This window comes from Nematolebias whitei, chromosome 12, assembly GCF_014905685.2.
Source record: "Nematolebias whitei isolate Nwh7 chromosome 12, NemWhi1, whole genome shotgun sequence".
Taxonomy (NCBI): domain Eukaryota; kingdom Metazoa; phylum Chordata; class Actinopteri; order Cyprinodontiformes; family Rivulidae; genus Nematolebias; species Nematolebias whitei.
This window is the reverse complement of record NC_056509.1, coordinates 18,383,866-18,406,006: the sequence shown is the minus strand read 5'-3', so window position 1 is coordinate 18,406,006 and position 22,141 is coordinate 18,383,866. Positions and strand designations below refer to the sequence as shown.

General features: G+C 42.8%; 1 protein-coding gene across 1 annotated transcript in view; it reads right to left on the bottom strand.

Annotated features, from left to right (window-relative positions):
- Positions 1 to 22,141, bottom strand: part of LOC119417839 (midasin) — a 33,119-nt gene continuing 10,978 nt past the window's right edge. The window contains exons 9-23 of the mRNA XM_037685093.1: positions 19,682 to 20,357; positions 18,813 to 18,974; positions 17,688 to 17,970; positions 17,381 to 17,619; positions 15,609 to 15,704; positions 15,288 to 15,382; positions 14,159 to 14,283; positions 13,886 to 14,005; positions 7,831 to 7,940; positions 7,654 to 7,727; positions 5,890 to 6,079; positions 5,672 to 5,816; positions 2,020 to 2,166; positions 1,804 to 1,930; positions 1 to 145 (exon numbers count right to left, since the gene is read on the bottom strand). Of these exons, the coding sequence (XP_037541021.1) occupies positions 1 to 145; positions 1,804 to 1,930; positions 2,020 to 2,166; positions 5,672 to 5,816; positions 5,890 to 6,079; positions 7,654 to 7,727; positions 7,831 to 7,940; positions 13,886 to 14,005; positions 14,159 to 14,283; positions 15,288 to 15,382; positions 15,609 to 15,704; positions 17,381 to 17,619; positions 17,688 to 17,970; positions 18,813 to 18,974; positions 19,682 to 20,357 (2,734 nt within the window). The remainder of the gene's footprint in view (positions 146 to 1,803; positions 1,931 to 2,019; positions 2,167 to 5,671; positions 5,817 to 5,889; positions 6,080 to 7,653; positions 7,728 to 7,830; positions 7,941 to 13,885; positions 14,006 to 14,158; positions 14,284 to 15,287; positions 15,383 to 15,608; positions 15,705 to 17,380; positions 17,620 to 17,687; positions 17,971 to 18,812; positions 18,975 to 19,681; positions 20,358 to 22,141) is intronic.

The window sequence follows — 22,141 nt, the reverse complement described above, 5'->3', positions numbered from 1 at the left end:
TCATTTATGCTTCTCGTGTAAAAATGACAAGCGTGTGACCTTTGCTGCATGTTGGAGAGCCGTCTGCAGGGCTGTTTTCCTGGCCCACGAACGGTAGAAATATTTCTGGCATCCATGCCATGCAGTCTTTAACTCTGTAAACAACCTACAAGTATGGGGACAAAATGCAGGTACTTAGCACAAAACAACAACAACAACAACAACAACAACAACAACAACAACAACAACAACAACAACAACAACAACAACATATCTATACAGGATTTAGCTTGCCTAGTATCTGAATTGGAGAGACAAAGAAAGAAATACAATGTAAGACTAAATATCACTTCACCACTCGCTCCCCACGAGATCGGATGCTTCTCTCCCTCCCTCTCCGCTTTGCTGCTCTGTCTGTCTGTGAAATTGCTTTGAGACTCTCTTGCATTTCTTCCGAACCATAATTATGGACTAGTTTCGACCAGTTGGTCCCTTATCTCAATTTACAACATTTCTTCGAAGAGAAGACAGGCTTTGGGCGAGCCAAATTTACCCTGTTGGCACGTACGCAGCTGGATCTCATCGACTGGAAAATTTGATGATGTGTCTATCTCTGCTGCCATCTGTGGATTTTAAGGACGCATATTTAATTGGATTTTCGATAACTGGTTCCTGCATTTTGGATTCAGCTGGTGCTGGTTTTATCTACAATCAAGGAAGTCGTCAGCAGCAAATTTGGACCCGATCACGCTGCTTGCCTTTATGATGGCTTGGTTCATGTCTGGAGTACCCGGACTCAAATGCTTTGGGCTGAATGGATCAGATCTTGGGGATTTTTACTCAGACATGTTTCCATCGGTGTTGGCCATGTTAATTTGGACATTTCGGAACCGAGATGACCAACACAGACTGAAGGTTGATGTCATTAAGTTCTGCCTGTCCCTAAAACAACTGTGTTTATCTAAATTTTGGTCACCTTGGTTGTCCTTGAAGGCCATCTTATCTAAAGTCGCCTGGAGAAAATGTGATCTGACGCTCACCACCCCCTCCCTGAGGAATTTCCAACTGATAACCAGATGAAACCAGCTGAAAAAACTTTCTGTCATCATTTCAGGACTCTGGATTCTTATAGAGGTTATCCTTGGTCATTTCTCGACATACCTCGAGAATGTTTATTGGTCTCACCAGAGGACATTGACTGATTACAGTGACCTCGAGAGCATCTATAAGCGTTGTTGACCGTTCTCGTCTCTGATGCAGAATGTCTACATAAATATGTGCTTGTTTGTGCGAGGTGTTTTTTCAATATTAGAGGTTTTTCTCAGCCAAGAAAAAAGTCTGATAGGAATTTTTTTTTCGCCTCCAACTCCTACATGTGTCCAGTTAATCACTGTTTTTGTCTGTCCAAACAGGTCTTACTTGTAAATGAGTCTTCGAGGCTCAATGTGATTTATGTTTAAATAAAGGTTGAATGAATGAAAAATTACTTAAAAAGCAAACACTAGTCACTGTTAATACTTCTGCTGGCAATTATCTATCAACTCCTCAATTATCTATCAACTCGTCAATTATCTATCAACTCCTCAATTATCTATCAACTCATCAATTATCCATCAACTCATCCATGCATTTATCTAGTTAAGCTGCATATCCTTTTTCCAAGCAATTCGTCTTTCAGGTAGGTTTTAGAAGATTGTCACACAAAAGTCCAGGAGCAGGTTTACGTTAATCTTTAATGCTGAACATGATTTTTGTTTTCCTCATAAAGAGTCGTAGCTAACAGTGCTAACAGACGGCATTGGAAGGTCAGTCTGGTGTGTTTACATGCTCTCAGCTGGCTCCTGGTTCTTCACAGCAGAGAGAGCAGTGGTGATGTCCAGGGGCTGCAGACACAGGGGGGTCTCTGAATCTGCTGTTCTGTTCCACATCAGGCCCTTACGATATGACAAACCTTAAAACAAATATCATATTGTTCAATTATGCATTTAAACTAAGACAATAACGTAATAGAGATGAAGAAAAGGTGTAAATGAAACTGACCCATTTCAGAAAGCATCTTGAACAGATCTGACAGCGCTCTCTGCTTCTGCTGCTGGATGTGCTTGAACTCAGTCTTCTGCTTTTCTTTATCAGCTGTTGGGTCTGCAGTGAGACTTTGCAGCTCCTGCAGGTTGCTGACTACTTGACCTGATAACAAAAAGCACATGGGGGTATAAATGTTGGGGGTGGATTAAAAAAAGTACAATTGGTGTCATCAGGAGCAGAGAGATGTCTCAAGTGTTCCCGTTGTATTTTCTGAAATATTGATATGATATGAAGTGTGAGCACAACTCTAGTTTCACATCAAGGAGGACGGCAGCATCAGCGCCTTTTTGGTGGTGGTGGTGGTGGTGGTGGGTGGGGGGGGGTGTCAGGTTCATGTGTGTAACCACACATTGTCGCAGGATGTGATTTGTTTGATCCGTTCATTTGTGGATAACCAAAGATTGTTTACAGTGAGCATCACTGTGGTCGTATCATGGAAACATAATGTGAAAGGGGAGTGGTGGCGCAGAGGTTAGAGAGGTGGGCTTGTGATCCGAAGATCGCCGGTTCACGGACCAGCCCCGACAACATCAAAAATTGTGGGTGGGGTAGGTGAAACACCCACACTTGCCCCCACCCTCATTCGCCCCACTCTGGGCCCATGAGCAAGGCCCTTAACCCCACCATGTGCTCCCTAAACAGGTCTCTCTTGAAAATGAGTTCTCGTGGCTCAATGAGACTAACCTGGATAAATAAAGGCTAAATGAAAAAATGAAATGAAAGGAGTGAAAATAATCAATCCGTCCATCCACCAATACACCCATCAATACATCCTTTCATCAGTCTTTACATCCATCCAACCAACCAACAAACCAGTTGGTTGTCCCGCCCTGACGGTTGATGTAAAATACCACCATTGAGTTGTCGGTCTTCACTAAGACATGACGGTCCTTGAGATGGGGCAGAAAATGCTTTAAAGCTAGGAGACCTGCCTGCAGTTCCAGCACATTTGGGGAGTGGAAGCGCAGAGGTTAGAAGATGGGCCTGTGATCGGAAAGTCGCAAGTTCAACTCCCAGTACTGTCAACATCAAAATGTGGGTGGAAAAGGTGAAACACTCACACCTGCCTCCATCCTCATTGGCCCTACTCTGGCCCCCCTTAACCCCCACCATCTGAACCCTAAACAGTTCTTTCTTGAAAATGAGTCCTCGTGACTCAGACTACCTGGATAAATAAAGAGTAAATGAAAAACAAAAATTATGCAGAGACGTGAAATTTTCCATAACTACATATTGTTCACTACTCTGCCCATAATGGTTGCACCCCATCCTGTCCCCATTTTGGATGCATCTGTTGTCATGGTGACCCTGGATGTTACTGCCCCCATCTGTGCCCCAGTGGTAAAAACCACCTGCAGGGCTGGAGAGCCATCATACATGTCAGAGATATTTTCATTCTGCGATGCAAATGGCAGTGGGAGCACAATTTTAGTGATGCAACCCCTCACTGGAAATCCCTCATCGTTGGAAGACCCAGTTTCACCACAGTAATTACTGAGACCATTACAAAGTCTGAATGAAACGACTCTCCTCAGCTGAAAATGCTCTGGGAGAAGGATATGATCCTTCTCTCTGACAGCGTTACGTGATATGAGAGGGAGTTACACATGTAACCGCTCAGTTACTTAAAACCGAGCGGCAGCAGGAACAGCTCACCTCGACGTGGTCACTGCTCATGTATGTAACAAAGATACTTCAGCACAATTCAAACTGAAGCCAGGAACTGCGTTTGGCGATGTGCTCCTTTATGGGACGCCTGGGAACTGTCTAGCAGCTAACCTAGCTAGAATGAGCTGAGGGAGCTTAGATGTGGTTTCTCATGGGAAGAAAGCAAGGAGTAGGTGGTTGGTAGACCGTGGTATCATGACGGGGGCGGAGCCCTGAACACAGCTCAACTGGTCTGTCTCAGACAGACGTGATGTCATTGGAGCTTCAGAAGTTGGTCACGATGGAGTAGGGGTGCAGAAAAAAAATTGTTTTTTTGATTAATCTAGATTCGTAGTCCTGGCGATACTGAATAATTTCTAAAGGTCCATAAATCAATTTTAAAATACATTTAAGGTTTATATTTTTTCCACTCCTACTCCCCGTTCGGCCGCCGTAGAATTGAGCCGTGTAGGCCACCGTACAGCAAGCTAGTTAGCCAGCTCCCTTTATCTGAATGGAGCCTGCTAGCATGGAGGACAGCACGATTCAACCCGCTGCTTCATCTTTAAAAAACATTTCAGATTCTACAATGTTACGGGGGAATACAGAGCCTTACAAGAGCACAGATGTTTACAAGAAGCGTAAAATAAAATTGCGGTACAGTATTTTGGAAATACGACAAAATTCACGGAAGATGAAAGCGAAGCAGCCGACCAGTGAACTCTGCAACAAACTTCCAGGCTTCTCCAAAGGCTGTGAAGATTTCCCTCTCCATCTCCTGCTGTATCACAAAGGATTTACGAGCAGACAGCTCAGTGGAAGGTGAGGGGTTTAGGTTTATTTCAAATACGATGGATTCAACGTACGTTATTCCTTCATGTAGATTTTTTTTTTTTTTTGCGATAAAGCAGCACCACAACTTCACCATGAAACAACAAATGGGAGAAGCTCTGATGCAGCTGCAGCTCAAAGGTAACTGTTATTTCTCATATTATACTAAAACTTGACAAGTTGTACAACAAAACTTAATGTAATTTGTCTTTTTATCAGGTTGAAGAGGACAGATGAGACACATCTCCTGGAGCCAGTTCTAAATGATAGTTTAGATGGTTAATAAATTATAGTAAAGAAGAGGTTTTTGTGCAAACTTGCACAGGTTTTGAAATTTTGTTAAAGATTTACTAAATATGAATCAATATGGTTAAGACTGTGAAGTCTGTATATTTCATATTAGGTTAAGATTTGAAAACATAACAAATGTTAGAGCAATATGGTTAAAAATAACTGAAGTCTGTATTTTATTTTGTGTTCAAGTTTAATATACTATGGTAGGCTGAAGTCTGTTTACTTTTATATTTATATAATTTGAATTATTTGTCTGTGATGGACTGGAGACCTGTCCAGGTGCCTCTCACACAGTGATGGCTGATATGGGCACCAGTGACACCCGTGACTCGTAAAGGAAGAAGTGGGTAAACATGATGGATGGATGAATTATTTGTTCCTAGATTTTTATTTTATTATTTATTTATTTATTTTTTTAATTCAGGCAACTAAGCTAACCTAATACTGGTAATTTAAGTTACAGAATGTTTTGCACTCCTATATTTTTTCCTATTTTTGGTATAAATATAAAATGAATCAAAAAGATTTGATACAGTAAAGAACCTAAAAGTATTGTTTTAAATAAATTTTCTATTTGTTTACATTATTGTTTAATCTTTTCAGCGTGTCAGCTACATAACTGAAACAAAATTTACAACTATTTCAATAGAAAAATAGTTTTTGAATAGAAAAATCGATTTGGAATCGTATCGTGACACCAAAAATCAGAATCGAATCGGATTGTCAGACACTGAGAGATTCGCACCCCTACGATGGAGCGTTTCCCACAGTGAAACACCAAACAAAGTTAGAAAAAGAACTTAAAATTTTATTTCTGCAAAAGGGGAAGACATACCTGTAAAGTAGTCCAGATCTTCAGACAGCTCAGGCACTTGGTTTTGCTTCAGCACCTGGTTACAGATCTTTTTCATTTTGCGGGAAAGAACAGGCAGACGTGCCTGTAAGGAAGAGGCTTCAACTCCTTCATCTGGACCGCCATTCTGAAATATACAAGTGTCAGTAAAAGAGACTCTTTCATCACAGTGGTGTAGAACCAACACGTGCTTTATAGACCTGTATCTGCAGATCTCGGCCTGTTCCTGGTGGGATGTTCTTCAGGACCCGGTGAATCTGTTGGAGGGGACTTTCTTCCAAGTTAGCATCCACACTGTCTACGCCTGCGTCTCTTCCTTGTTCTACCAGAGCAGGAAGACTTGGACTATTCAGAGCCTCCTCAAATTTCTTTAAAAACTTAAAGAGGGTCCTGAAAAAAAAGCACAGTCAGGAAGTGTTTGGAAGCAACATCTCTTCTCAGAGATAGTGTAAAAGTTCAGATTAACAAGTGATACACTAATGTTCCCCGTCGCTGAGAAATGCTTGTCTGACACAGTCCAGAGTGATGGATCCTTTTGAAAGGAAGAAGAAATTTTATCCACGAGCAGGCCCAATGGTGGAGCCAGGGGGTAGCCAATGGTGGCCTTGGCCACCATAGATTAATCTTCAGTCCTCCCCAATCATTTGACTTTTAAACACTATAAAAACTAGAAAGCGTAATTTCCTCAAATGATAGGAATTTACACACACATGTACACTATGTAAGGGGCAATATATATACACTGCCTGGCCCAAAAAAAAAGTCTCCACCTGGATTTAAATAAACAAACAGGTATGAGCCTCCTATTGGATAATTACTGCATGAGCGATTATCTTTCAGCTGCAACAAGTTATTTAACCCCAACTGGTGCAATGAGTTGCTTCTCATTTCTTAAACAACCATGTTGAAAGACACATCGTGTGGTCGTGGAAAAGATGTCAGTCTGTTTGAGAAGGGTCAAATCATTGGCATCAAGCAGAGAAAACATCTAAGGAGATTGTAGAAACTACTAAAATTGGGTTAAGAACTGTCCAACGCATTATTAAAAACTGGAAGGATAGTGGGAACCCATCGTCTTCGAGGAAGAAATGTGGGCGGAAAAAAATCATGAATGATTGTGATCAGCGATCACTTAAACGTTTGGTGAAATCAAATGGAAGAAAAACAACAGTAGCACTCAGGGCTATGTTTAATAGTGAAAGTAAGAGCATTTCGCACAATGTGAAGGGAGCTCAAGGGATTGGAAGTGAACAGCTGTGTAGCCTTAAGAAAACCACTAATCAGTGAGGCTAACTGGAAAAAAAGGCTTCAGTTTGCTAGGGAGCATAAAGATTGGACTCTGGAGCAATGGAAGAAGGTCATGTGGTCGGATGAGTCCAGATTTACCCTGTTCCAGAGTGATGGGTGCATCAGGGGAGAGGCAGGTGAAGTGATGCACCTATCATGCCTAGTGTCTAGTCATCAATGCAAGATCTTGGTGAAAAATTAATGCAACAGGATGGAAATAGATCTTGTGACATTGTAGAAGCTTATTGAAACAATGACACAGTGACTGCATGCCGTAATCAAAGCTAAAGGTGGTCCAACAAAATATTAGTGTGTGACTTGTTTTTTTTTTGGTGGCGACTTTTTTTTGGCCAGGCATATATATGTATAGGCTGCGGTAGTTCAGTGGTCAGTGCCGTGGTCTTGCAAACCTGATGTTGCGGGTCTGAGCCCAAGTTGTGTCAGGAAGGGCATCCAGTGTAAAATAATTGCCAAATCTTTCATGCGAGTTTGATCACTGTGGTAAACCAGTTTTTGATAGAGACCATTTTTTATGTTTAACTGCAGCCTCACACAAAAACTGAGTCGGTACCTGACATTTTAAATTATCATGCTCGCATGTACAGACAGAAGGCATTTTTAATTCCCCCTTATCGCTCCATGACGGGGGACAAACATCGCCCAGATCCTGCAAGTACCGATGGGTCTTTTCCACTGACTGCTTGATGGACCAGAAACTGACATCATTCCACTTGGAGATCTTGACAAAGTCCTGAAAATAACAATTTACATCACAACAACTCTCGTCAGTGCACAGAAAAGGAGTCAAGAGAAGAAGAGTTTGTGAAGTTAAGAGAAACTTTCTGTGTTCAAACCTTAAGTTCCTTCTCAACAGGCTGTCTGAGCTGAGTGATCTTGGCCTGAATGCTTTCGGAGAACTGGCTGTAGTATTCATGGAGATTCCAGAGGAGACTGGACAGAGATTCTGAAAAATAAAATACAATGTCAGTTTGCCTCACTAAGCAAAAACAAACAATACCCCCCACCCCCCAAAAAACAAACAAACAAACAAATAATAAAAAAAAAACACAAAGGTACCCAGTTCCACATATTGACTTGTGGCGTATGACTCTTGTGGGTCAAAAGTTATTTCCTTCATTAGCTGTGTATTTATTGATGAACATGGATGGTGAGATGATCAAAGTAATCATCTTATTATCTTGTGTTCAGATATAATTCTGAAATAGTTTTATTGAAACACTGAAAGTATCTGGGAGCGTGAGGGTTTTGTGCAGCATCTTAGCTGTTCCTAGGACTGAGTTCTCCTGAACTGAGGTTGTTACTGGGATCTGTGGGAACCACTTTAACAGCATGGGGGCCATGGTATTAAATGCTCCAATGACCAGTGGCACCACTGAGGTCTTGACTGGGGATCTGAACCGCTGATATTTAGCTGACAGCACTGCAGTACCACTGCACTGGTTTATCAGGCATGATGGATGTAGCAAGTGACTAAGATCAAAGCAGAAGGGACACAAAACAGGTCAAAAAAATAATAAAAAATGGACTTCTATTCTGAAGCTGAAGACATTTTGCTTCCCATTCAGGAGGATTTACCAGTTCAAATATGTCTGGAGTGTGCAAAGCTTTATAGAACTGCAAGAAAGACCTGGTTCTGTTCTGAGATTCAGATCCACATTAGAGTGGAACTACTCGTCCTGCACAATGGAGGCTCATTAGGCTCTTTGTCTTCTAGGCTCACAGAGAGACGATTTGGTCACCTGCATGAAGGTGTCAATTGGAGTGGAGCTGACCTGGAATCAGGCCTAATGATGCATTCGGGGTTTTTGAAAGTTAAAATCTTGAGACCTCCTCGTCTGTTTAAAGTTGTTTTTCCTCATTTGACGTCAATGTCTTCCTTCACCTCCTCTCAAATCATCTATCTTCTGTATAAAATATGAACATGTTGGTCCTCAGCAGAGTGTCCTAGAGGTGTAGGTGGACCGCTGAGTCTGGTCCTGAAGAGCTGCTCTCATGTGTTGAGCCATGTGTCTGAGAATGAGTTTCTCTGAACGTTCACTGACCTGCAGACACACCGCTCTGTTTGGAGGTTCTGTCCTTGAAATGGATCAAGAGCGCCAACTAGAAATTTTCAAAATACCCTCCGCATTAACCTTAGTTTGTTGTAGAAACATGAAATTTGGTACGCTTGTCCAATTCCCCAAGATGCACAGAAAACCCTCTGGCACCAACGTTGCACGATAAACAGGAAGGTGGCCATTTTGGAATGCTGGCCCAATGTTCACACCTTTTTGGCAGTTTACAGCCTCCGCATTTGAATGAACTCCTCCTAGGAATTTTGTTCAATCACTTTTAAACTTGGTCATTTTGGTCAAAATGCATGAGAGACGAAAAGTTATCAAAACGGTTTGTTTCGGAGCATGCTGAAGGGGCGGGGCCAGACTTCAAAGTTTGACATCTCGCCATGAAAAACTAAACGCTAATAGCTCCTACACAAAAACTGTCTGAGACATCAAACCTTCAGTGATTGACCCACATCTGGTCACCTGCAAGACTAAATGGTCAAATCATGACATAAATTAAGACACGCCCCCTGACAACAGGAAGTGTAAAGTTTTACGTTGAACGGTCCCTATCTGACCCCTGTCACCTGATCAGCATGATGGTGTGTCCAGTCACCGAAGACATGTTGGTGTAACTTGCTTTCCAATACTGACAGTTTTGGGTGGAGCATGTGGGCGGCGCAGCGTGGCGAAGTAAGACGTAACGCCGTTGCGATACGTTGGGCTCTAAATTCCACAGATTTGAGCAGAGGTGCACCAAAATCAGTATGATTGATCATTATCCACCCCTTGAACAGAAAGCCATGATAAATGGACAGTAGCCTCCACAGCGCCCCCTAGAATATTTTAAAAACTCAGCCCAAAGCCATTTTTGGACCGATAATTCTGAAACTCGGTGTGCATGTATATCTTATCATGATCTATGAAAAAGTCTCTTGGAGCCATGATCCAAACTCAACAGGAAGTCGGCCATTTGGGGTCAAAGAGTCATTTTTGGGTGTTTCTAATTGCAAATTTTAACGAACTCCTCCTAGGGATTTTGAAGGATTGCCTTCAAACTTGGTTGATATGACCTTAAGACATTGGAGAGTAAGTTATCTAAAGCTTGCGTTTTCGTTTATGTTAAAGGGGCGTGGCCAGGCCTCAAAGTTGCGCTTCACGCCATTAATTTCCAAAAGCTATAACTTTCACATTGAAAGACCAAAATGCACCAAACTTAGCATGAGTCATCCCTCTTGTACGCCCGGCGATCCTCTGTGGTCATATTCTGATGTCTTCAAAGCCACGTCCCCTCAGAACAGCAAGTCTCTTTTTTTACTTGGAATGCTCCCTCTTTGACACCCTTGACCTAATCAGGATGATCCTGTGTTATAATACATATAACAAGTTCATATGACTTGATTTAAATTACATTAAGTTTTAGCTGGAGGATGTGGGCGTGGCGAATTAAGAAGTGACAGTTGCAATACGTTTGGCTCTAAATTGCACAGATTTGAGCCGAGGTGCACCAAAATCACTATGATTGATCATTATCCACCCGTTGAACAGGTATCCATGATAAGTGGCCAATAGCCTCCACAGCGCCCCCTACATTATTCCTACAGTTATATCTCAGTAATACGTCATACGAGCTGAACCACATTTTAAGTGCGTGATCAGTTAGCACTTCGAAACACATTGGTATTGTTGTTAAACATTTCACTCAAGTTCACCCCTACATCATTCCAACAGTTATATCTCAGTGATACATCATCTGATGTAGACCAGACTTTTTGTGCTTCATCAGTGACCATTTCTAGATACCTTAATATTGTTGGTTCATGACTTGACTTAAGCCTGGCCCACTCAGAGAAGAAACTGATGATTATTGGGTGACTCTTCCAGCTTGGCACTGTGTAACATATAAGATTTAAACCGTATTTGCTAACTGTTGATTACCACATATGACATGTTGAAAAGCCTAAAGGAAGTCGTTTACACTCGCAACAAAACAGGAAGTGACAATAACTCCCGTCTGGAAGGTTGGATTTTATCCAAACTTGTAAGGCTTACAGCTGGACTCATACTGATATGGACGGAAGGTGATCGAAAGATTCGGCATATGCGCGCCCTGGTGGACGAGTGTGGGAATCGCATGAGAGCGTTTGCGATGGCGACTGGGAGGCATTGCTGAAGTGCCCACGGTCGCAGGTGATGTCGAAGGTTTGGCAAATGCGTAACCTGGTGAATGAGCAAGGGACGGGCACAAGAGCGTTCACGATGGCGACTGGGCGGAGTCGCTGGAGATCCCGCAGTCGCCGTAAGGCCGGAGCGGCACTTTGCTGCGAGGGCCTTCAATGCTCCTTGCAGCTTTAATTGTGTTTGTTCTCCTCTCTGTTCTGTTCTTCAGTGTTTTGTTTTTTTGCTTGTTTGACAAAAGCCCAGTTAGGATTTTCACCAGGTTTCGAGAGTTTCTTTGATGTGTTTCTGATGTTTTTCCTTCCCTTCTGTCCCTGTGGGGACATGTTAGGCCTGTGGTGTAAAGTTCTAACGACAGAAACGTGTGTTCCAGTGTGTGGTGAGCCCAACAGAAGGTTCTGATCTGATTTTCCTATAAACGTCAATGTTGGAGCTTCCATCTCTTTCCACGTTCACCAAACAGTCCAGAAAAGGCAGATGTTGTTGTTGACACCCTCTCTGGTAAACTTGATGTTGTCCGCAGAGTTGATGTGTCTGGTGAATGCATCTACTTCTTTAACATAGATTTTGAACAAGGCATCATCCACATATCTGAACCAGTGGCTCGGTGGTGTTCCCTTGAAAGGGTCCAGGACTCCTCCATTCCTCCGTGTAGAGACTGGTCACAGTCGGTGACACTGGACATCCCATGACAGAACCATGCTTCTGTCTGCAAAAGCTGTCATTGAACTTGAAATAAGTTGCGGATAGACAAAGGTCTTGCCAGGGTACAGATCTGGTCCAGGGTGAAACTGGTCCTGTCGCTAAGGATATAAACTTGTTGAAGATGTTTCCTGATGGTTTCGACTGCCTCTGATGTGGGTATACAGGTGAAAAGCGACATCAAAATACAAAAGAATCTCCTGGCACCATCTTCAAATTGTTTTAGCTTAACCTTTTTTTGGATTGATCATGGGCAGCACGGTGGCGCAACTGGTAGAGCTGCTGCCTCTCAGCGAACAGGTTCTTGGTTCAAACCCCGGTCCAGGGGCCTTTCTGGGTGGAGTTTGCATGTTCTCTCCGTGCATGTGTGGGTTTTCTCCGGGTACTCCGGTTTCCTCCCACAGACCAAAAACATGCACGTTAGGCTGATTGGTAACTCTAAATTGTCCCTAGGTGTGAGTGAGAGAGTGAATGGTTGTTTGTCTCGTTTCTCTCTATGTGTCCCTGTGATGGACTTGTGACCCGTCCAGGGTGTACCCCACCCCTCGCACAGTGATTGCTGGACATGGGCACCAGTGACCCCCGTGACCCAAAATGGAACAAGCGGGTAAAGATAATGGATGGATGGATGGATGGATGGATTGATCATGACCTGGACGACTGAGAACCTTCAGCAGCAAAAGCAGAAGGAACATGAGAAGCTCAAGAAATATCAAGGACTGAAAGAAATAGGTAAGTTGTGGAGAACCAAGCCCTCAGTAGAGCCAGTGGTCATTGTGAAGAAAATGGATTAATTGTAAGTAAAAAGCAAAACGTTATCAAAATGTTTTTGTTCAAGACTGGGGCTGTTTCTGTGTAAAACCAAATGCTTTAGCCAAAAAACAAATGTTTAGAACTGGAGTTTGACAGTTTAAATGTCCCCGTGATCCAAAATGGAGCCAACTCATCGAGATGTTTCCTTTCTGTTTTTAGATATGTTCCTGTTTTTAGTTTTCTACATTGCTTTACAGCCTAGCTGTTTTTGTTTCGTTTTTTTTCCCCAATACCATTTTCTTTCATTTATTCTTCTCAATTTATATGTTTTGTTTTTTGATTGTCCACTGTTGTCATAATGTTTTGTTAAAATCAAGTCTCTCTTGTAAATGAGTCCCTGAGGCTCACTGGGATTAACCTGTATAAATAAAGGTTGACTGAACAATCAATCTGACCCAGCAAACTTAAGGAAAACATGTTCACATGTCAACGTGGTTCTCTGTTCATGTGTACTGGTTACTTGTTGTGTAAGAGACGTTCGGCTGATGTCAGAAACAGGTTCAAGAGCCACCCTGTTGATTTGTTGTTCGTGACTCCAAATCTGTTGTGTTGCAATAGCAAAACTCCAATGAACTGTAATCTCCATTTAAATCTCAATCTGTTTCATCAGTTAAAGCAACTGAGGCTGTGACCCCCCAAACTGGAAGAACGGCTCTGAGAGATCCCAGGAACAACTTCAGAGATCTTGGTCCAGAAGAGCGCAGTAAGGAACAGAAAGGACCTTAAAGTACCCGGGTCTCTGATAGGGGACTCAAGTTTGAAGAGAAGTGGAACCACCCAAGTGATAAAAGGGACAGACTCAAACCTTTTATAAATATTAACCTTTATAAAGTTGTATAATTTATATATTAAACCAACTAGACTTTATGTAACATAAACTCATTTGATAATTAAAGACAAAAAACTGCAAACTTCAATTTAGCCATTTGGCAGTGGACATATATGGGTGGCTGTGGCTGAGTGGTTAGAGCAGTCGTCCTCCAATGCAAAAGTTGGGGGTTCGATTCCACCAACTGTCACATGCTGTAGTGTCCCTGAGCAAGACAATGAACCCCTCATTGCCCCCCTCAAGGTGCTATATAATACCATTTACATACTGGGTTACAGTTTGTAATTAAGACCCAAGTGACAGGAGAGAGTGATGATTACTGACCTCGTCCAGGTTGGTTGGGGGCCAGCAGGAGGTGACAGTGGAAGCTGAGCAGCATTCTCAGGCGGGTGCTGAACTCTCCCACAGTAGAGCCCTCCATGAAGGCTTGGAGAGTAGAGGACACTGAAGACAGAGAGAGACGCACATTCTCACCTGGAGACGTGAACGATGGGGGAAAAGAAAAAAGAAGGTTTACAATATGGGAGATCAACTCGATTAACTTGATTCTGGGTCACCAGATAAACCAGTCAGCTTAGGTTTGGAAAGATTCGGTACCTGTATTTGCCTCCTCCCTCGCTTCTTCTAGATACTTCTCTAGCAACTGGTAGATGGAGAACCAGTGTTTGGTTGATCTCTCAGTGTGTCGCTTCATTGTGTTGTCCAGACTGTTGGACCAGCAACTACAAAAAAGACAGCAGCAGTGTTCACATGCTTAATTAGCAGAACAGGAGTCTTCATCACAACAGGAGTCTTCATCACAACAGGAGTCTTCATCACAAGCCTATCCAACATCCTCATCAAAATGAGAACAGCTCACAGGCAGTTTACTAAAATCTAACAAGTATACACTGATGTCCACCGTCACTGAGGGATTTGTAGTTTTTGAGAGTAATGTTTTTTTTCTGGACTGGGACTGAACAGGGAATGAAAGTAAACCTTCATGTTTTTGGTGCAAGATGTTCATGTTCATGTGAGTAGGAGATACACTGTAGAAGAACAGAAGGAGGTTTCTTTTTTCTGCTTGATTGTGGTAGAACAGTGACAGATCCTGGTGAGTGGAGGCAACCAGGCACAATGACGGAGTCAAGGGGTGGCCAATGGTGGCCTTGGCCACTTTAGATTAATTTTTGACCACCCCAAGGGTCACCCCAATCATTTGAGGAAACTTTAAGTAATAACTAGAAAGCGATGCACACACTGATACCCCACCCCCGGACAAGGACATCATGAAAGATATGAGCGCACTGCCAAGGCAAGTAAACTAGGGGAAACATTGTATATAAGTCGGTGGCCATCTTAGATTTTGACATGGCACCCCAAGTTTTGAGAGTGACCTTTCTTCTTAAGTCAGCACATTGGATTATTTTTGACACAATCATTTGAGGAAACTATATGTTTAAGCAACATAAAAACTAAACAGAACAGTTTCCTCAAATAATCAGGGTGGCCGATTTAAATATATATGGTGGCAGCCATCTTGGATTTTGACGTGGCAACCCTATTTTCAATAGTGACCTTTCTCATGTCTAGATACACCTACACATTGAAATGGAAGTTGATACCTCGCCTTTTTTTAAGTTATCATGCTCACTACACGGATGAAGAGTACTTCCAATTCCCCCTCTTTGCTCCATGCTGGGGAGGCAAAAAAACCCCAAATGAACAGAATCCCACTTTGTCTTACTTCAGCTCCAGTTTGCGCCACTGGATAATTGTCTGTGTGACTGGTTCCAGTTCTTTCCGTAGAGAAACTGATCGGCTGGCGTTATTCTCCCAGTCCTGTGAAAACACAGCAACATACACCTAAAGTAAAAACCTTTTCCTTATAAGTATTTTAACAAACAAAAAAAGCCCAATTTACTTTAGAGTTAAATGTATAAACACTATCCAAAGCTGTGATCATGATGATTCACCAGTATACTGTTCAGTGCCCTGAGACGACTTCTGTTGTGACTTAGCGCTCTATAAATAAACTGCATTGAATTGAACTACTGACGAAGCTTACCTGTGCTTTACTGAGCAGGATCTCCAAACCATTCAGAAACTTTGCAAGTGGACTGTCCAGACTAAAAGCCAGGATCCTCTCGATGACTTTAGTCAGCTGAAAACCACCCACACACACACACACACACACACACATACGGAAACACAAATACAGATATATTAATAGATAGAGAAAAAGAGAATTTCAAATAAAAAAACTAATCTTTCAAACTCATTTCCTGAGAGATGCTGTTTTTATACATGCTCTGAGCAAGTCGAACCATAAACAGTCTTTATATTCTGTCTGGAAATTATAGTCTTTATGTTAACTGGCTTTTAATTATTCATGATGTTGGGAAGTGTGACTTTGACAGCTGCAGAAAGTTTTAAATGATAAATGCTTCACACCATTTCAACATCTCCAGGTTCTGTGAAGTGCAACATTTCTCACTCACTCATTCAGACACACACTCAGTGTTTTCTATTCTACACATACAGTCGTCCCTCACTATATCAACATTCACTTCTTGTGGCTTCACCGTATCACTGGTTTTTAAAACAGTGATACAGGGCCGGTCCATAATAATGTGCTTAATGTGCGGGCCGGGTCTGTGTCAGGCTTTTGATTGTGTCAGCAGACACACTGGGCTGACGATCTAATTATATGGCAACATGACTTGCCACACAATCACCAGCCACATGCAGCCATTTGACCGAGCGCTGGTTGAAAGAGGTTAAAAAAAAAGAAAGTTCAGTTAAGCTTCAGATGGACTACTGCCAGCGATCAATCGCCCAAATGGACATTCATTCAGCCGCTGCACTCGGCAGACGCTCACAGCCCACAACCCAAACAAGTGAGAGCACTAAATATCCGACATGTCAGAGCAGGGTCCATGTCTGAATAATGCAGAATGTAGACAGAAGCAGGGATTTAACGCACTTTGACGGCCATGAAAGGACAAACGCCCCTTCAGTTTTGATCTTCTGTCCCCTTTACTCAGCCATGCGTGTCCGCCGACCGTTAATAACTATATCAGCAGTCAAAGCTTAATTAAAAATGTCTGGGGGCTTTGGGTTTGGACCTGTAATTACTGTTAATTCGTCAAACTGGGTGGGGTTCAGAAATGATGGCTACGGGCCGGGTGTTAGGCCGGGTCTGATTTTTTGGACCCAAATGCAACTCTATGCCGACTCCCACCAGTCTTTTCAAAATAAAACTTACCGAACATGCTCCATGTCTGGTTTAACTTTCGAGTCCTCCGCTAAAGCTATTACAGAGAAAAGTTTAATAAGAGAGTAGGAACAGTTCGTAGGAGTGAGAGAAGGGTTTATAAAGCCTTAAAATATATACCAGTAAACAATAAAATAAATACTTTGCGGATTTTCAACTACGTAACCTCCATGATAGGTGAGGGATCACTGTGGTTATTTTATATCTCATACACCAATAAGCATATCAGGGGCAACGGGTGGTTTAGTGTCTTGTCTGAAGACACTTCAGCATGATGCAGGGGAAGGAAGTTGAACCTCCGACCCTCTGATTGGAAGAGGACCACTCTCCCCACTGCCTGCACTGCTGGTTTTACTGTATGTTAATACAGTAAAGTACCAGACAAAAAACATATTTCAATCAAATGCTCAAGACACCAGATGATATGAACAAAAGTTCTGTAAACACAGATGATCTGGTCCAATTTTTAAAATCCCTATGAGGTAAACATTTGAGGAACATGATTGCACTGACTCAAACACAGAGCACCACCATCCCTTGGTGCTGACTCGGAGGTTACAGACCTGTATGAGGGCAGGGTGTTCAGGCCAGTCCTCCAGTCTCTGCACCACTGCCTCACTCAGCTGTTCCAGAACCGGCAAACAGAGTCTGGCCTCAGACATGTTGGGCTGCTGATAGAAGTCGTACGGTCCTTCAGAAGTGACCACCAGCTCTTCAGCTCCTCTTGAGCCTTGCACAATGTTCTGCAGGACAGCAGAAAGCAGCAGACCGCTGCCTGCCAGCTGCTGGTCCAACGCAGAATCTAGGCAGGAAATGGAATGATTGGAACCAGACACAGATTTATAGATCAGTGACATCAAAGGTACTAACCAATCAGATGATAGAAGTGAGACATCACAGGGGATAAAATCTGATAAGATGACATCAGGGCTTGAAGGTGTTCTTGAATTTGAACTGCTGGTGCTGTGCTCTGGTACCACAGTGACCGGGCGTACCCCAGGCATATGCGCTGGTGAACCTGGACCAGTGTGTTTATGGCAGACTGAGACACAGAGCCCACCACAGAGGCCTCCTGTGGGGCTCTGTCCTCGGGTTTTAGTTGGGCGTCTGCAGGACCTTCCAAACTATTTTGGGACAGGATATCTGCAAAGTCCTGAATAAAACAGTACAAGTTATAAATCTGGAAATATTTTCCCATTAAAAAACAACGAGTACAGCAAACAGCACATTATACGCCCATCAACAAGTTATCATACAGCAATAAAATACAGCAATGGCCCCAACAAGCTGCTGAAAACATTTGACCTTGATTTATCACCTTGACCTTAGAGCTGGGGCAAAAAAAAAAAAAAGATTGATACACTACATATAGTGGTGGTACAAGTGTGTATCAAGTTTCATTAAATTATCTTGAGCTGATAAGTTATGGGCTGGACAAGCAAAGATCTTACATAATATTTGACCTTGACTTGTGGCCTTAAACTTGGAGCTGGGGGTGATGAATAATGTACGTGACACTGCTACGCTCCGTTGTGACTTGGTGTTACAGAAATAAACTGAATCCAATCACACTTTTTTCTTCTTCTTTCAGCTGCTCCTTCCTCTGGGGTCACCACAGTGACTTACACACTAACTCACACTAACTCACTCGAAGACTTGGTGATTGTTTTTACGCCGGATGCTCTTCCTGACGCAACCACAGACCACTGAGCTACCACACCCCTCTGTGTGGAGCAGAGAGCTAAAAAAGGGCCTAGAGTGGGGCAAATGAAGGTGGAGGCAGGTGTGGGTGTTTCACCTTTCCCACCAAACAGTTTGATGTTGTCAGTCCAGGGAGTTGAACCGGCGACCTTTCGATCACAGGCTCACCTTCTCTAACCTCTGCACCACCACACCCCACAATAAACACATCTCATATGAGGTACAATAAAAAGAAGAGATTTTTTTAATCATCGGGCGTTTCGGGGGCACCACTGATAAAAGAGCCATACGCACCGTGCTGAACTGAGGGAACTGGAGCCTGAAGTCCTTCTCCTCCTGCTCGTCCTCTGTCAGTCCAGAGCCGTGCGTTTGGCTGCGGTTAAGAAACAAACTGGCTTCCAGCTGCTCCTTTTCTCTCTTCTGCCTCTCTTGTTCATCCCACTCGTTTACCAGAGCCTGAGGAGAGTCACAACGGTCAGCACGTAATTTAGAAAGAAACGCAGCGTAAACGCCGAATGTTGAACAACTGCTGAAATGTGATGAAGAAGCTAAAGAAGCTAAAGCTACCTTGTTAAAAATAAAAAGAACAGAACATTAATGCAAAAAAAGCAAAACATCAGCTAATAATTAAAATGATCAAATGGCTAGATAAAAACTAAAGCCAAATCTTAAAGCCAAAAATACAACAGCAGCTAAAAGTAGAAAAACACTAGATTAATGCTAAAAACACTAAATGCTAGCTAATAAGTAAAAAGAGCAAAACACTACCAAAACACTTACTTTAAAAAAGTAACAAAACACTAGCTAAAAAGTAAAAGTAGCAAATGGATAACTAAAAGCTTAAAATATCAAAAAGCTAGACAATAGCTAAAAGTAGAAAAACAATATGTTAAAGCCAAAAAATAAAACCGTAGCCAAAAGTAGTGAAACACTAGCTTAATGCAAAAAAATAAAAAATAAAAATCTTAATGCTAACTAAAAATTAAAAGTAGTAAAACACTGGCTAAAGGGTAAACATAGCAAAGGGCTATTTAAAAGTTTGAAATGGCAAAATAAGAGTTAAAGTGAGTGGCAGAGCAGTGGCTTAAGGCTAAATGAGCTGACTCTTCAGATAAATAGCTAAAATAGCAGTAAGTGTGCAAAGAAAGTCTCAGAACTCTGACCTGACAGATGTGTCTGAAGAGGCTGCATGTCTCAGGACCAAACTCTCCAACTGACAGGGCGTGGCACTGAACATACAGCAGTCCATTTACTAACAGAGCGGAGGACTGAGGGAGGATGAGGTCAGGGCTCTGATGAGGTAGGAGCTCCACGAGTCTGTGCAGAACATAAATACAAGCCCTGGAGCACAAAAAGTCCGCTCGAGCGAGATAGGAGGGAAGGCTGGGGGACACCGAGGGGTACGACAGTAGGCAGGACACCAGCTTGGACAGATCTGGTAGAGGTGTCAGAGAGGTAGCCACCTGAGAGGCCACAAGCCTCATGCCATGCCGCAGCTGGAGGATGCCAGTTCTGATTGGGTCCACCACATCAGGATACAATGAGTAGTCCTCCATTAGTTTTTGGCAGAAGCGCTGCTGGGAGTTCTGCCACACAGCCTCCTCTTTCAGGAGGGCCTGGACTGCTGACTTGGATTTGGAAGATTGGGGAAAGCCCTGCAGGACCTTGAGCAGGTGGGACAGCAGCTCCTGGATCGCTGCCTTCTGTCCAACACTGCAGAGGTAATGCTGGAGATCCTGAAAGAGTCGGCCATATTGTGGTGCCTGTGGACGATAGGCCTGTTTCCTGGAGAGCTCGTCTATCTGCTCCTTCATCAGCTGCATTCGGACCCACAGGTACCTACAAACACACACACACACGCACACAGTATCAACTGGCTGGTCACAGATATATTGACTAAGGTTGTTTTTACACCTGATAGTCCAGTAGACTCGGTTCGGTTGAGGATCAATATTCATAACATTTTGTTATGAGCTGTAGCTTAAAAATAGCCATTTTGTGGGATATGCTGTACTGCAGGACATAATGTGTTGTGGATGATTTTCAGCTACTACCACAATTTGATACACAGTTTCCACTCAGCTGACAGGACACGCGAGTATACTGGAGCCTTTAGAAACCAGGCTGGACCATGTCAGACCAGGCTGGGCCTTACAATACAGAAGGGCTAAAAGAAAGAACGCTCTTTCAGGGGGTAAAAAATCTGTTCTGTATTCCAGGGCTCCCAAACCACTGGATCAAATAGTGGTACCAGTCCATGAATCATTTAAAAATAAGCAACACAGAAATAGTGACTTTTCTTAAAAAGATTTAAAAAAATCCATTAAAAAAATATTTTGAATGCATTGATTTGTAGCACATTTTGTTAAAAAAAAGACAATATGCGTTTGTACTTCTTTCCTGCACTTGTTGCAGCTGTGTTTCATCCACAGGTGCATCTAAAAATATTGTTAATAAGTAAAAAAAGAAAAATTGCCAATCATTTCAGAAAGTGAAACTCATATCTTACATAGGGGAGTGGTGGCACAGAGGTTAGAGAAGGTGAGCCTGTGATCGGAAGGTCGCTGGATCGATCCCCTGAACTGACAACATCAAAATGTGGGTGAGAGAGGTGAAGCACCCACACCTGCCTCCACCTTCATTTGCCCCACTCTGGGCCCTTGAGCAAAACCCTTATCCTCCACCATCTGCTCCCCAAGGAACCCTAGATGGCAGCTCTCTGTTCCACAGAGGGTTGTGGTAGCTCGGTAGTTGTATCAGGAAGGGGATCCAGTGTGAAAAACAAAACAATTACCAAGTCTTTGTGTGAGTTAGCTCACTGTGGCGACCCTGAAGAAGCGAACAGATGAAAAAAATTATATATACTGTACTGTAGTCCCTCGTTTATCACGAGGGATCTGTACCCTGAAGCCCCACGATAAGTGAAAAAACGCGAAGTAGGGATAGTAGTAAGTAGTAGTACCTGCATGCACTCTCAGCCACGCCCACTTCCCCGCGCTGCACAGAGAACAGCTGTTCAGCTGCAGCAGGAAGCTTATCCTGCAGTATGGGCTGCACAAATGTGTAGCAGGTGCTAAATAATTTTAAATAATTTATTTTAAACAAAATATCCATGCCGATTGTGCGGATCATCCATCACTCAGCCAGTTGTGTGTCATGTACAATCGTATTTTGAAAAACTGCAATAAAGTGAGTCTGCGAAAAACGAACCGCGAAGTAGCAAAGGACTACTGTACTGAAAAACCAAACTTCAGTGTCTCAGAAAATTTGAATATTGTGAAGAAGTTGAATTTTGTAAACTCCTGATGTCTCACCCTGATCAGTTGATTAAGTCTTAAACATGAGCTAGAAATGTCTCATTCCTCAAGTCCAGCCACTCTTGAACCAGAGACGAACCAGAGACAACTTCAGAAGTGTCTTACCTGCAGAGTTCAAAAAGAACTGGACTGTCTGTCAGTGGTCCAATGTCCTCTTTTCAGATGAAAGTAAATTTTCACGTCATTTAGAAATCAAAATCCCAGAGTCTGGAGGAAGAGTGAAGAGGTCCAGAATCCATGTTGTTGAAGTCTAAAGTGAAGTTTCCACAGTCAGTGATGGTTTGGGTCCATGACCTCTGCTGGTGT